A 12,436-nucleotide genomic window follows, 5' to 3' on the forward strand; every position below is an offset into this window, starting at 1 on the left:
GGCTTTTGAAAAGTAACTTTGGATCCAGCCAGCCAAATGATCGCAAAAATTGAATTCTGTCCTACAGTATATGGTGATTAGGCTCATAGGGATGAGGATGTGGAATTGGTTAAACATACTCAGTACATCCTCAGACATCCTAATGTGGGAGAGGGAGGGACTAGCATGGCCAATTCATGTCAGATAGTTATAGAAATAAAGGATCATGTGGCCCAAAGAGATGCCTACCTGACACCTCTTTTACAGAGCTCAGTGAAACAGCTAATGGAAGAAAAGCAGGAAACTGCAGCCACTGTAGGCAGGTGATTAGGGGAAGGAGTTTCCATTCAACAATGGAAAGTGTGAGGGACACCTCCCCCCCCCACCGGGGCACAAGTAACTTGTGTTTTTTAGAGGTCAGAAACTAGAGCAGGTTAGAAATTTTTTGACAAAATGTTTTTTCCTTCAGAAAATGCCGCTTCGTTGACACTAAAACTGTTTACTGAAATGTATCATTTTTGACAAAACTTCCTTTGAGGAGATTTCTTGTGTCCAGGATGGAGTTTCTGGTCACAACAAAAGGGGCAGGGACACACCAGAATAACCAGTATTACAATGGGCAAGCCCCTGCACTGCCTGATTCAGCGCAGGAACTTGAATCTGGGCCTCTCACATCCCAGATGGGTGCCCTAACCACCAGACTGTTCTGGGGTGGGTCAGTCTCTGTCTCTCACCGCTCTCTGGTAAGGTCTCTGTTTTGTCCTGATGCAGAATGGGAAAAAATTTTGAAATCTCAAAAATGTTCACCAGACTGGAAAACTGTTTCCCACCCTGTTCTATTTACAACAGCACTGAATCCTGTCTCCTACCTTCCTCCTATCTGTTCTCCTAGTTTCCCTCCCCAGTCAAAAGTGTAGATTACTAGCAGCCTGTGCAATACCAATATGGGATGCAATTGGAATCTAAAATAAGAAATACCAGAAGGGCAGGAGTTAATTTTACATGTTCCCCTCTCAATTCTAAACATCTCTGCAACTCTCAGGTGTGGTGTTGCCCCAGAGCAAACCTAGGAATTTTGCTATTGATTTCACTTTAGCCAAGATTTTACCCTAGGTCTGCTCAGATGCAGCATATGTGGCCTTTTGGGAGTTGTGCACCCTGGTAGATAGTGTATATTTTAGTCTGAATAGGACCCTTACTTACTAAGTTACTTTTGCAAATGAATGTTTCTTAATTTTATGACTAAATTAATATGATACTAGAATATAATCAAGAATCATTTATTTTATCTACAAATTAAATTGTCTTCTTGCATGACTAACAACTATGATTAGTAAGTTTTAATTATCTATTATCTACTCTGTGTAACCAAATATATTCAAATTTTGGAACAAAGACAGATTGTAGACATAGTGAATATAATTTTCTATGCAGATTTTACTAAAAAAAAATGGAATGAGTTCCAGTCTGTATATGTTGTGATTAACAATTTTAAAAAGCAACTTTCAATCAATATCCCAAGAAATCAAAAAGGAACATTATGAAAAATGGAGGCAAAAAGTAAAACAAAACAAAATACCCACCTTAATTGAAATGAATTTTAACTGAGCATATTACTTATACCAAGGGTAGGCAACCTATAGCATGCGTGCCAAAGGCGGCACGCGAGCTGATTTTCAGTAGCACTCTCACTGTCCAGGGCCTGGCCGCCGGTCCGGGGGGGGCTCTGCATTTTAATTTAATTTTAAATGAAGCTTCTTAAACATTTTAAAAACCTTATTTACTTTACATACAACAATAGTTTAGTTATATATTATAGATTTATAGAAAGAGACCTTCTAAAAATGTTAAAATGTATTACTGACACGCGAAACCTTAAATTAGAGTGAATAAATGAAGACTTGGCACACCACTTCTGAAAGGTTGCCGACCCCTGACTTATACATATTTAATTATTTTCTCTCAACTTGGGCTGCATGGAACAACAATGTTCCTTTAAACTCAATAAAATTGATCATTAATTGGAAGTTCCCTAAGAGAAATGAAGCTTGATGTTTATAGATGAGTAGTCATAGAGCACTCTAAAACAGTTTCTATACCACAGTGTAACACACAGAGCTTGTCTATATGGGAACTTCCAGAAAAAGTAATCTGAATGAACTAAACATCTTAATTTGAAGTGGATTAGTTAAACCTCATTAAATCCCTGTGCTGATGCTGTTATTCGGAATTAAAGTGGCCTTACTTCAATTTAACTTAATTCATTTTGGAAGTGAACTAAACTAAACCAAAGTTGGAATTGGAAGGCCTCTTTAATTCTGAATGAGGTTGTTCATAGAGGATTTTAATGCGGTTTAACTCATCCACTTCAAATTCAGACTTTTGTTCATTCAGATTAACTTTCCTGGATGTCGCTGCATAGACAAGCCCTAAGATTTTTAATGATTATTTTTAAATTCTTCTGTTGCTCCATCCTTCATTTCTGTGTTGTTGTTGGGTTATTTTTCTCTTCTTCTTCCCTGTAAGGTTCTTTTTAATCATCTATTTTTGCAAATTATTTTTACCATCTTTCTTCCCCCTAGAATTTTTCTCCTTCCAATTTGCATTCTCTTTCATTTGGTTACTTTTTCTTTTTATGCATTATTATACCTTCAGCTTGGTTTTATTTAAACCTTTCACCCTTCTGTTTGTCTTTATCCTGCCTTTTTTCCTACCCCTTACTTCTTCAAGCAAAACAAAATGCCTGCCTTCTGCCACTCTCTTCAAAGCCAACCCAGGTGGTGAGGTCACTGGTGAAGTGATCCATGCTAATAGGGCTCTGTAGTTGTGTTTCTGCTTTACACTCCAGTCTGTATTTAGCAAATCTCACTTTGCAGAACAGAGACCAGCACATATAGCAGAGATAGTGCAGCATTAAGGGACTACAGTACTTGTATCAAATGCAAAATCAAAGAACTGTTACAAGTTGCATCAGTAGGTGAGAGGCAACAAGGGGAAATTTCACCAAGCTTAAGGAAATCCTAATATGTTTAGATCTAATATGATTCAGCCTCTTTACCATGGGGTCACATACGCACTTGAGCCCAAGAAATTATACTCGTTTTTTCCTGCCAACTTTTCACCCTGACGTTTATGTCATCACCTCTATTGACCTGAACCTGCAACCCTGAAAATCTTTACAAATCTAGGTCTTCCATTTGGCAGCAGAAACAGCTATCATTATGAATTCAGGCCAAATACTTTTCAGGTTGTTAAATAGTCAGAACTCAAGTTGTCTGAAAGTAACATTAACTATAAGTAATGCTGCAATTTTAAATCTGTTCTGCTATGTCATTAAATGTCTTAAGTTGAGCTGAGCAAAACAAACAGGTAATAGACTGGCCTCCTTTCTTATCATCCCCTAATAGTTATAAATCTTCTGTAGGAATGCAGACATTGGTTATCATATGAGTAATGTCTGATTACTCTTACACTATACCTCCTTATTGATAACTGGACACTACAGTATTTTGTCAACACCCAGTAAATACCAACTGCTGCATTTTCAGTTTGACCCATCATTTACTAGTTATTTTTTTAACAATATGGTTCATCTTTATTAAGTTCCACATTTATGTAGCTCTTTTAAGCCTGAGATCTCTAAGTACTTTGCCAACATTCTGTAAATGAGCAAACAAGCAATGAGTGGAGTCTGCAGTCCTTTCTGTTGTTAAAGTGGCAACAGTTTTGTGCAAACTCATCACATGACCATTGATCACTTCCAGCTGGATCTTGGGTGTTATTTATTTGTCTGTGATGGTGACTTTCTGGAAATCAGGTGGCAGGAAAAATGCATCCAATAGGAAATGTGAGCGGGCCAGAACCCATTTAACAGGTGTCCCAGCTAGGAAGCAAATGTACATGCTAGATATGAAAGGCATATATGCCAGCAGTGATTCTTTGCTGAATACATTACTAATTCTTCTCTCAACACAAGCCTTTGCTTTGCTTTGATGATATGTGTATTGTTTGTTTAAATCTATAGCAGGAAGCTAGGTAAAAGGGAACTGATGAAGATTCTAGACAGTAGCTTTACAACGAAGCAGAGAGAGACAGAATAGCTTTAAAGAAAATATCATTTCCCTTATTCTAACACAGTGCATTGTACAGTGTTAAAAGAAAGCTACTCTCTCTATGGACCTGTGCCATTGACACATGATATTTCCTTCTTTATTTTAAAGGTCTGTGATTTAAATGAGCAGAACATTTAAAAACTCTAGCCTGTCACGGTTTAGTTCTGGTAATGTTTGCTGAATATGCATCTTAAGGGTTATCGGTGCCTACTGAGCCATTTCAAAATGTCATTACCCACAGATCTGAGAATGCATGCCTGACAGACCAACCACACTAGGTGAATATCAATATCATAAACAAGGGCAAGTGAGCGTTTGTTATTTTGGTTTTAGGATAATCTGACTTTTAAGATTCCTCTCACAAATTACAAGCATTACAGTTGATTGCTCTCTTGCTGTGACACCTTTTGGGCAATGTGTAGAGAACTCCATTTTTGGTCACCCACTAAAATTTCCCTCTTCATTCCCTGATTATTGTGTGCTAAGACAAAAAACCAAGATGTCATACAAATGATTTCATGAAAATGACCCTAGTCAATTTATTGTTTAGCTTGATGTCTGTTGATACATAGACACCAGGAATTATTTTTAAATTATATCAGTAGTGTAGACTCAAAACATGCCCTTCAAAAACATTGACCTAATATCAGATTTTTCTTTAAAAAATAAATACATAAATAAAGGCTGCTCAACTCAAGGAAATTTTTGGTCAACTAAGACTGTGATGACCTCAAACTTCTCCCTCCTCACAACTCCTCCCTGTTTTAACCCCCCTACTGTCTACTCCAGTTAACAGAAAAACTGTCTTGGTTTTCCCCACAGCAAAGTGTCTCCTCTCTACTATTTAATCCTGAAATTACATTTGTATAGAAAACATACACATCAAGATTTTAAAACTTAAGCATCAAATCCTGGTTCCACTGAAGTGAATGGGAAATCCGCCATTTACTTCAATGGGACTGGCTTTTTGCCATAAAAGCAAAATAAATGAGAGATTCTCTTATTTTTGTTTTATGAAATAAACCAGTGGAATAATGAATAAATATTGTATCTGAACTGTAATCCTTTGAGGATGCTCTGTCTGATTTCCAGTCACTTGTCTGAATGTATTATTCTTTTCATTCCTTCTTTCATAAGAAACCAATTGCGTCCTCTTGGCATTTATTGCAGATGAACAGGAGAGTTCTGGAGCAATTATTTACACTGTAGAGCTCAAGCGTTATGGTGGTCCACTTGGGATCACAATTTCTGGTACTGAAGAGCCCTTTGATCCAATAATCATCTCAAGTCTTACTAAAGGCGGACTCGCTGAAAGGTAAATTGGAATCAATTATTAATATGACTTCCATTTACAAAGTTCATTTCTTTATTCATTCACATGGACATGCTAATTTTTTCTTGCTTAGGAATGTGTTCATTCACATGGACATGCTAATTTTTTCTTATTTAGGAATGTGTTGATTCTCCCAGCATCTATGAAAAAAGATAAACTAACCGTTTCCAATCTTTGTCATTGTTTTATGTTTCCTGTGATTTTGCCAAGCTCAGCAATATTATGGATATTGGATGTTATTGAACCTACAGCATGATTTTCCTAGAGTGATAAGGACTGCTGACCTTGTTGTAAATCACCTAAGAAAGCTCTGCCAGCCAGACTCCTCCATTACATGAAGATTTTATGAACTCCTTTTGAAAAGATGGCAGTGGAATAGCTAAAAGACATGTGTGTGTGTGTGTATATAAAAATATAAAATGCACATATATGCACACACAGATTGTGCAGATTCATATGTACGGTACATGCATACATACACAGTCTGCATTTGTGTATGTGCTTTTACACGTACATGTAGTGGCACCCTTAAAAGCTTGGAAATTACATTAGATAATATTAATTAAGGATGTTAAACATTCCCTACCGTAAGTGCTGTATAGGAAATAATGCAAATATTGACGTTACCTTATCTATTTATTTCATGGAAATTTGGCATGTGTTTAAGGGTAATCACTATAAATAACTGTGTGTGTATTATATCCAGAGCAATACAAATTTTATATATATATATATATATATATACACACACACACGAGGAATAAATCCATTGAACAAGCCAGTAATACTTATTTTTAATGCAAGTTATAAGTTTACTATTTTGTAAGAGCAATATTAATAGTTTATGAAGATACTATTTGTTTGACACTGTTCATATCCATAACCATCTCGTGGATGTTCAGAACCTCTATGAAATGAGTGGGTGAAGTTAGGTCAAGATTTTTAAAAGTGAGTAGTGATTTTGGGTGCCTAACTTGAGATACCTGAACAGAACCTGGGTTTTAGAAAAGTCTGAACATCGACCCTCTGAATATCAGGCCCATTTAAGGTATCCCAAACTGGGCACCCAAAATCTCAAGTCACTTTTCAAAATCTTGGCCTTAGATACTGATGGGGAGGTGTCCACTACATATAATCATTGCAACTGATGCCTTTGCTGGCCATCTTAAACAGAGAGGCCAAGAACTGAATGAACCAGAAAAGCAAATACATACAAGGGAAATGAACCATGTGCATTGACACACACAATGTATCTTCTCCTCTCTTGAGGTGATTCCTACAGAACAGGCATATTGGTGCGACGACGGGTGGTTGTTCATGCTACCACTGTACTTGCTGTATCTATCCTGTGATTATGAGACTTCAGTTTCCCGTGCTGTCAATGTGGTACTTCTGAAAACATTAAATTTGCTTTAAAGTTATTAAAGTATTTTAGGTTTTTTAACAAATGAGCACCACTCAGGCTCCTTAAATGATCAGCTCACCCACATTTTGCCACAGCAAAGGAGACAGAAATCTTCATTGCTGTGCATTATCTCTGCTGCTGGCTCTGCAGCAGAGGTAACTTAATTTATGCATCCTTAGTGGCAAATGTACTGATTAAAAGTAGTTCCAGTAATAATACTTTATATGTTAAATTAAAACAAACAACTGAAAATACACTCACATGTCTCAAAATATGCTAAGAAATTGGCTTTGCTGTTTTTGCTGTTGATCTTTTCAGTGTTTTATTTCTGATACTTTAGGACAGGTGCAATTCACATAGGAGACCGCATCCTAGCAATAAATAGCAGCAGTCTGAAAGGAAAACCTTTGAGTGAAGCCATACATTTGTTACAGATGGCAGGAGAGACTGTCACCTTGAAAATCAAGAAGCAGACAGATGGTGAGTATGGCTAGAGTCACATTTATGCTCTTGAACCAGTTATTTCTATACCTTAAATATTTAAACATGTATGTACCATGGGACATGTCTTGTCCATAGTGGAAGGAAGGGGAAGTATCTTTTTAGTTTGCAATGAGGCTATAATCACGTTTCTTTTTAAACCCTATTTAGCTGCAAGCCCCAAGAAATTTTCCATCTCTGGTCACTTAAGTGATCTGAGTGATGCTGAAGATGAAACCTCTTCTACACAGAAACCAAGTAAACTCTCGGACATTTATTCTACTACAGTTCCAAGTGTGGACAGCGCAGTAGAATCATGGGATGGTTCTGGTATTGATACCAGCTTTGGAAGCCAAGGTACAAGCAACAGTTTCAACCACTGCTTAACACAGAAGTGATTAGATGTATGAATCACCTTTCCCCACATTAGAAAAAATCCTACCCTCCAACTTTCAACTTTGTACTTCACAGTGTGAACATGTCTCATTACAACCACACACCTTGGTATCTGGTGTTATTTCTTACACTCAGGTGGCCTTGAGTTCGTTCTTTCATAACATTGTGATGGGTTATGAGGCATTTATCAATATATTAACAGGCTTGCATTAGCTTTACAAATGTCTGAATGGCCCAATCCATAGTTCATCCACACTAAATGAGTTTGTCCTTCAAGATTAGATTAATACAAGGCACAGAACACATTGAAGATGTTTGTTAATTTGAGCATCTGAGGTCCATTCTCATTGTTTTTTAAGCTCACTACAATGAAGATTTATTGTAAACTGCTGAAGGGGAACACGAGAGATCATTCAGTGATTTGTTACTCTTTTGTTTCTTCCTCATTCCCATGACATTAGACTCAAACTTTTAGCCCTCGAAGTAATCACTGTGTTTAAAGAGATTATTTAATTAAAGAAATAACAGGCTTCTTATTACCTTCAAACTTCTATAGCTATATTTGACTGTTTATTTAATAGTATTTTTTAAATAATTCTCTTTAAGTATGTAAGATAAGACGTAAGGTTTTTAGGCTATAGAAAATGTAGGCAGTTCTTTATTACTCTGAATTACAAAAGAACAAAGAGGCTTCCAAACATCTTCATATGTTTTCTTTGACTGTCTTTTAAATGATTATTTCTGTGCTACCACTGGTGTGCACAGTACATCTTTACACAGACAGATCCCCTAACCCAAAGAGATTTTCCTTCCTCCCTCTGATTTCATTTAATTGTTCAGTTGTGTCTTCATCTTTACATTTCTGTCAAGGCTTTCTGAGGTGTGGGCACTCAGATCAGTTGGTCTGCTGTGTTATACCCCCATACAGAAAATTGGGACAGACCTTGGCCCAGTACATTGCCTTGATTGCATTGACTACATTGCCTGAAATTCTTTGCTGATTACTTTAACTGCTTATATATAATTAATATATGTCTGGTTCAATGAAGCACCTGTCATTTTCTCTCTGATAACCTTCCTTTCCTGCCTGTCTAATAGTATTAGAGCAAGAAGTAGCTGATGTCACTATTGATTGCTGAGCTTTTTGTATTTAATTTTTAAGTATTTTATGGTCTTATTGTGCATATCCTGGCAGTAACTCTCTGTTGTACAAAAGGGTCTCTCAGCATTAGCTCATAACCCCTCTTTTCTGTGTTTTGTGGTTAATTTATGATTATATTTACATTTTCTTTGGCCTACAATATGATTCTCATACTCGAGCCGAGATATTACATTGACTTCACTGGAGTTACAGAAGGGATGAATTTGACCCATTTGTATCTTTCCCCTCCCTCTTTCTGCTCCCCCCCCCACCATCACCACTTTGATCTGATTAATAGAATAAATAATTTTATAATTTTTTTTTAGTTTTCTGATCATTTTAAGGGAAGATAGTGCTATGAAAGTTGCTAGATTGACAATGCTGTTTCCTCTTTGAATTGATCTGGAGAGAATCCCCTCTTTACTTACAGAACAGGTTCAGTGCAGGCAGTGACAGTGTAAACTTCCCTACGCTACCCCACCAATGTGCTTAGATTTAATCCTGAAGAAAGATGAGAGCTTAGTTCAGACTCCATGACCAAGAGGCCTTGTCCTCTCTGCTGAGATTGCCAAAAAGGTTCCGGAGATGGATTAAATGAAGGAATCACAACAATTCACTGATTAGACTTTTCAGTACTAGGAGAATGGTTGTCACCTGTGAAAGGGGGACTCATGTTGCCCCAGTGATTATATCCTTGTCAAAAGCCAGATCAACAACTATATATGATTCACCTTCTTAATCTAATAATTGCAAACAAATCTCCTCCATCTGCCTTAAAAAAACCGGCCCACTCTTGCATCAGTATATATCATGTCTCTTAAACAGCCTGAGTAGTAGGCAGGACTGCAGCAGGGAGGGGGACTGCAGCTTTTTACAGTGAGTGGGGCCACTGGGGCCCCATAGGGCTGAACTGGATCTTGCCCTATGTTCTCTAGGGTTTGGGCCTTGCTTCCTAACCTGTATGTAGTCCCCCACGCCCCCTGATCCCACCCCACCCCCAGCAGGTTGCAGACTGGAGAGTTCAGAGAGAGGTACCATGCAGCTCTGACATCTGGGCTGGACCCTCATTCCCACTACTGCCCTGTCCACAGCCTCGCCTCCCGGTGCACAGCCCTTTACCTCCTGTGTGGTCCCTGTGCGCAGGCAGGTTTGCCAGGCTGCCACCCCAGAAGGAAGTGCTGGGACGGACTGAGTACTGGCTGCAGGTAGGTTTGTGGGGCTGCCTCCAGGGAAAGCACATCCCAGCACCTCCTTCCCTGCCTGCAGCCTCACAAACCTGTCTGCAGGTGGGGCCTTTCTTTTAAAAAAAAATCAAATCATGAATAAGTGGCATGCCATTGCCAATATCCAAATCCCATTAACATTGATATTAATGGGAGGGGACTGGTTCCCAGCACAATGTTGACATTAACTGGAAGTTGCTTAATATCAGGATTGCTTTTAGAATCTACTGTACCAGGTGTTCATCATCACAATTCCTTAGATGCTGTAGGGATGTGTTGGGTCATTGCACAGGGTTCTTCGTATTTGGAATGCAGCCCACATTAAATTAAATAAGAAAGTTTCACTGAAATAATGTTAAGACATTCCAGCACATACAGGACTGAATTCTCCAGACTGTACAAGCAGCACACAATAAACGTTAAGTGTCTGGAGATGGCCAGTGGAGAAATACCCTTGTGCAAGGAAAATGTTCCACTGGTGTAAATGTGGCAGAGACTGCTCTGCCACCTTCTGTGCAAGGCAGTCTTCCCGACCCTTATCAGGAGGGGAGGCCAGGAGTGTGGAAAGGAAAGGAAGGAACCTGGTGGAAAGGAGCTGTGCCATATCTGATCTTCCACTGGTTTAAAGTTCTTTGTGGACCTTATTTCAGAGGCATATGTGAGGCCTGCCTTTGTGTAGCCCTGACTTGCACTCAGAGCACAGTTTGTTCCCTGTGCCACCAGTCTCCGCTCTGTCCCCACTGAGCTCAGATGCAGTGGAGAATTGGTGCCAGAGTGTTTACTGTAACATCATGCACTGTTCAGAGATCCCTGCCAATCCTGAGCATATTACGCTAGATTTAAGAAGGTTGGTCTAATGGTTAAATCACACACCTGGCACTCAGGTTATGTCTACACTGCATTTAGACACCCGGAGCTGGCCCGACCCAGCTGGCTCGGGCTAAGGGGCTGCTTAATTGTGGTGTAGATGTTCGGGCTCAGACTGGAGCCCGGGCTCTAGGACACTGTGAAGAGGGAGGGTCCCAGAGCTCAGGCTGCAGCCCGAGGAAACATCTACACCACAATTAAACAGCCCCTTAACCCAAGCCCTGTGAGCCCAAGTCAGTTTGCACAGATCAGTCTAATTGCAGTGTAGACATACCCTCAGAAAGCCTGGGTTCTATTCTTACCTCTACCATAAATTTCTTATGTGATCTTTGATAAATCACTTGACCACCAAGCCACTTCACCTTTTTATGCCTTGATTTCCCATATATGTTAAATGGGGATCATAATACTGATCTACCTCTTAATGGTATTGTGAGGTTAAATTCATTGTTTGTAAAGTACTTTGAGCTTCTGAGCCGGAAGGTGCTTTATTAATGCAAAGCAGTAATAGTAGTAAAATGCAACCGCAGCTATAAATTTGAAAGGCTCTGGTTTTGTTGTTTTAAATTGAATCCTTAATGATCTAATTTAAAAATTTAACTTAACCTGCTTAGATATTTATTTTGACTAGATTTTCTATCCAATTGAGCTCTGAGGTTAAAATCATGTTCAGAGGCATGACGGTGCACTATAAGAAGCAGGATTTTATGCTGTTCTATTTCAGTCCAGGGAAACAAATAGATTAGTTTGACAGTGTGCTAGAATGCACTGTACTGCTGTCATTTCATCTCCCTTACGGAGAGCAGAATGTTCACCATGCAGCTGTAATTTAGTTTGACAGTAAACTGTACATGCATCACACACATGGCTTCTTACAGACACGCCTCTCATATTTCTGCTTCTGTCAGACCAAAATAATGAAATATTGTAACTGTAAATAGTTCCTGAACCTAAAATAGTTCTAACTTGCAGGATCACAAAGAATGCTCAGCCCAGCCGTCAACAGAGACAATAGTTGTCATTATGGCCCAGCTGGTAGCATTCTAGCCTTTTAGGCCAGAAAATTTTTGGATAGGTGCCATTCTTAGAATAGGTTTCAGAGTAACAGCCATGTTAGTCTGTATTCGCAAAAAGAAAAGGAGTACTTGTGGCACCTTAGAGACTAACCAATTTATTTGAGCATAAGCTTTCATGAACTACAGCTCACTTCATCGGATGCATACTATGGAAAGTGTAGAAGATCTTTTTATATACACACAAAGCATGAAAAAATACCTCCTCCCGCCCCACTCTCCTGCTGGTAATAGCTTATCTAAAGTGACCACTCTCCTTACAATGTGTATGATAATCAAGTTGGGCCATTTCCAGCACAAATCCAGGTTTTCTCACTCCTCCCCCCGCTTCCCCCCCCACACAAACCCACTCTCCATTTGTGCTGGAAATGACCCACCTTGATTATCATACACATTGTAAGGAGAGTGATCACTTTAGATAAGCTAT

At 38.9% G+C, this 12,436-nt stretch overlaps 1 protein-coding gene across 9 annotated transcripts in view; it reads left to right on the top strand.

Annotated features, from left to right (window-relative positions):
- The window catches only part of GRIP1 (glutamate receptor interacting protein 1), a 550,719-nt gene that overhangs the window by 510,961 nt on the left and 27,322 nt on the right, over positions 1-12,436 (top strand). For 7 of the 9 annotated variants that reach the window (XM_073327851.1, XM_073327853.1, XM_073327855.1 and 4 more), the window contains 3 exons: positions 5,229-5,406; positions 7,170-7,309; positions 7,481-7,666. In XM_073327851.1, coding sequence (XP_073183952.1) covers positions 5,229-5,406; positions 7,170-7,309; positions 7,481-7,666 — 504 coding nt within the window. The remainder of the gene's footprint in view (positions 1-5,228; positions 5,407-7,169; positions 7,310-7,480; positions 7,667-12,436) is intronic. The other 2 variants (XM_073327849.1, XM_073327854.1) reach the window with 1 other exon arrangement.

This window comes from Lepidochelys kempii, chromosome 1 (assembly GCF_965140265.1).
Source record: "Lepidochelys kempii isolate rLepKem1 chromosome 1, rLepKem1.hap2, whole genome shotgun sequence".
Taxonomy (NCBI): Eukaryota; Metazoa; Chordata; order Testudines; family Cheloniidae; genus Lepidochelys; species Lepidochelys kempii.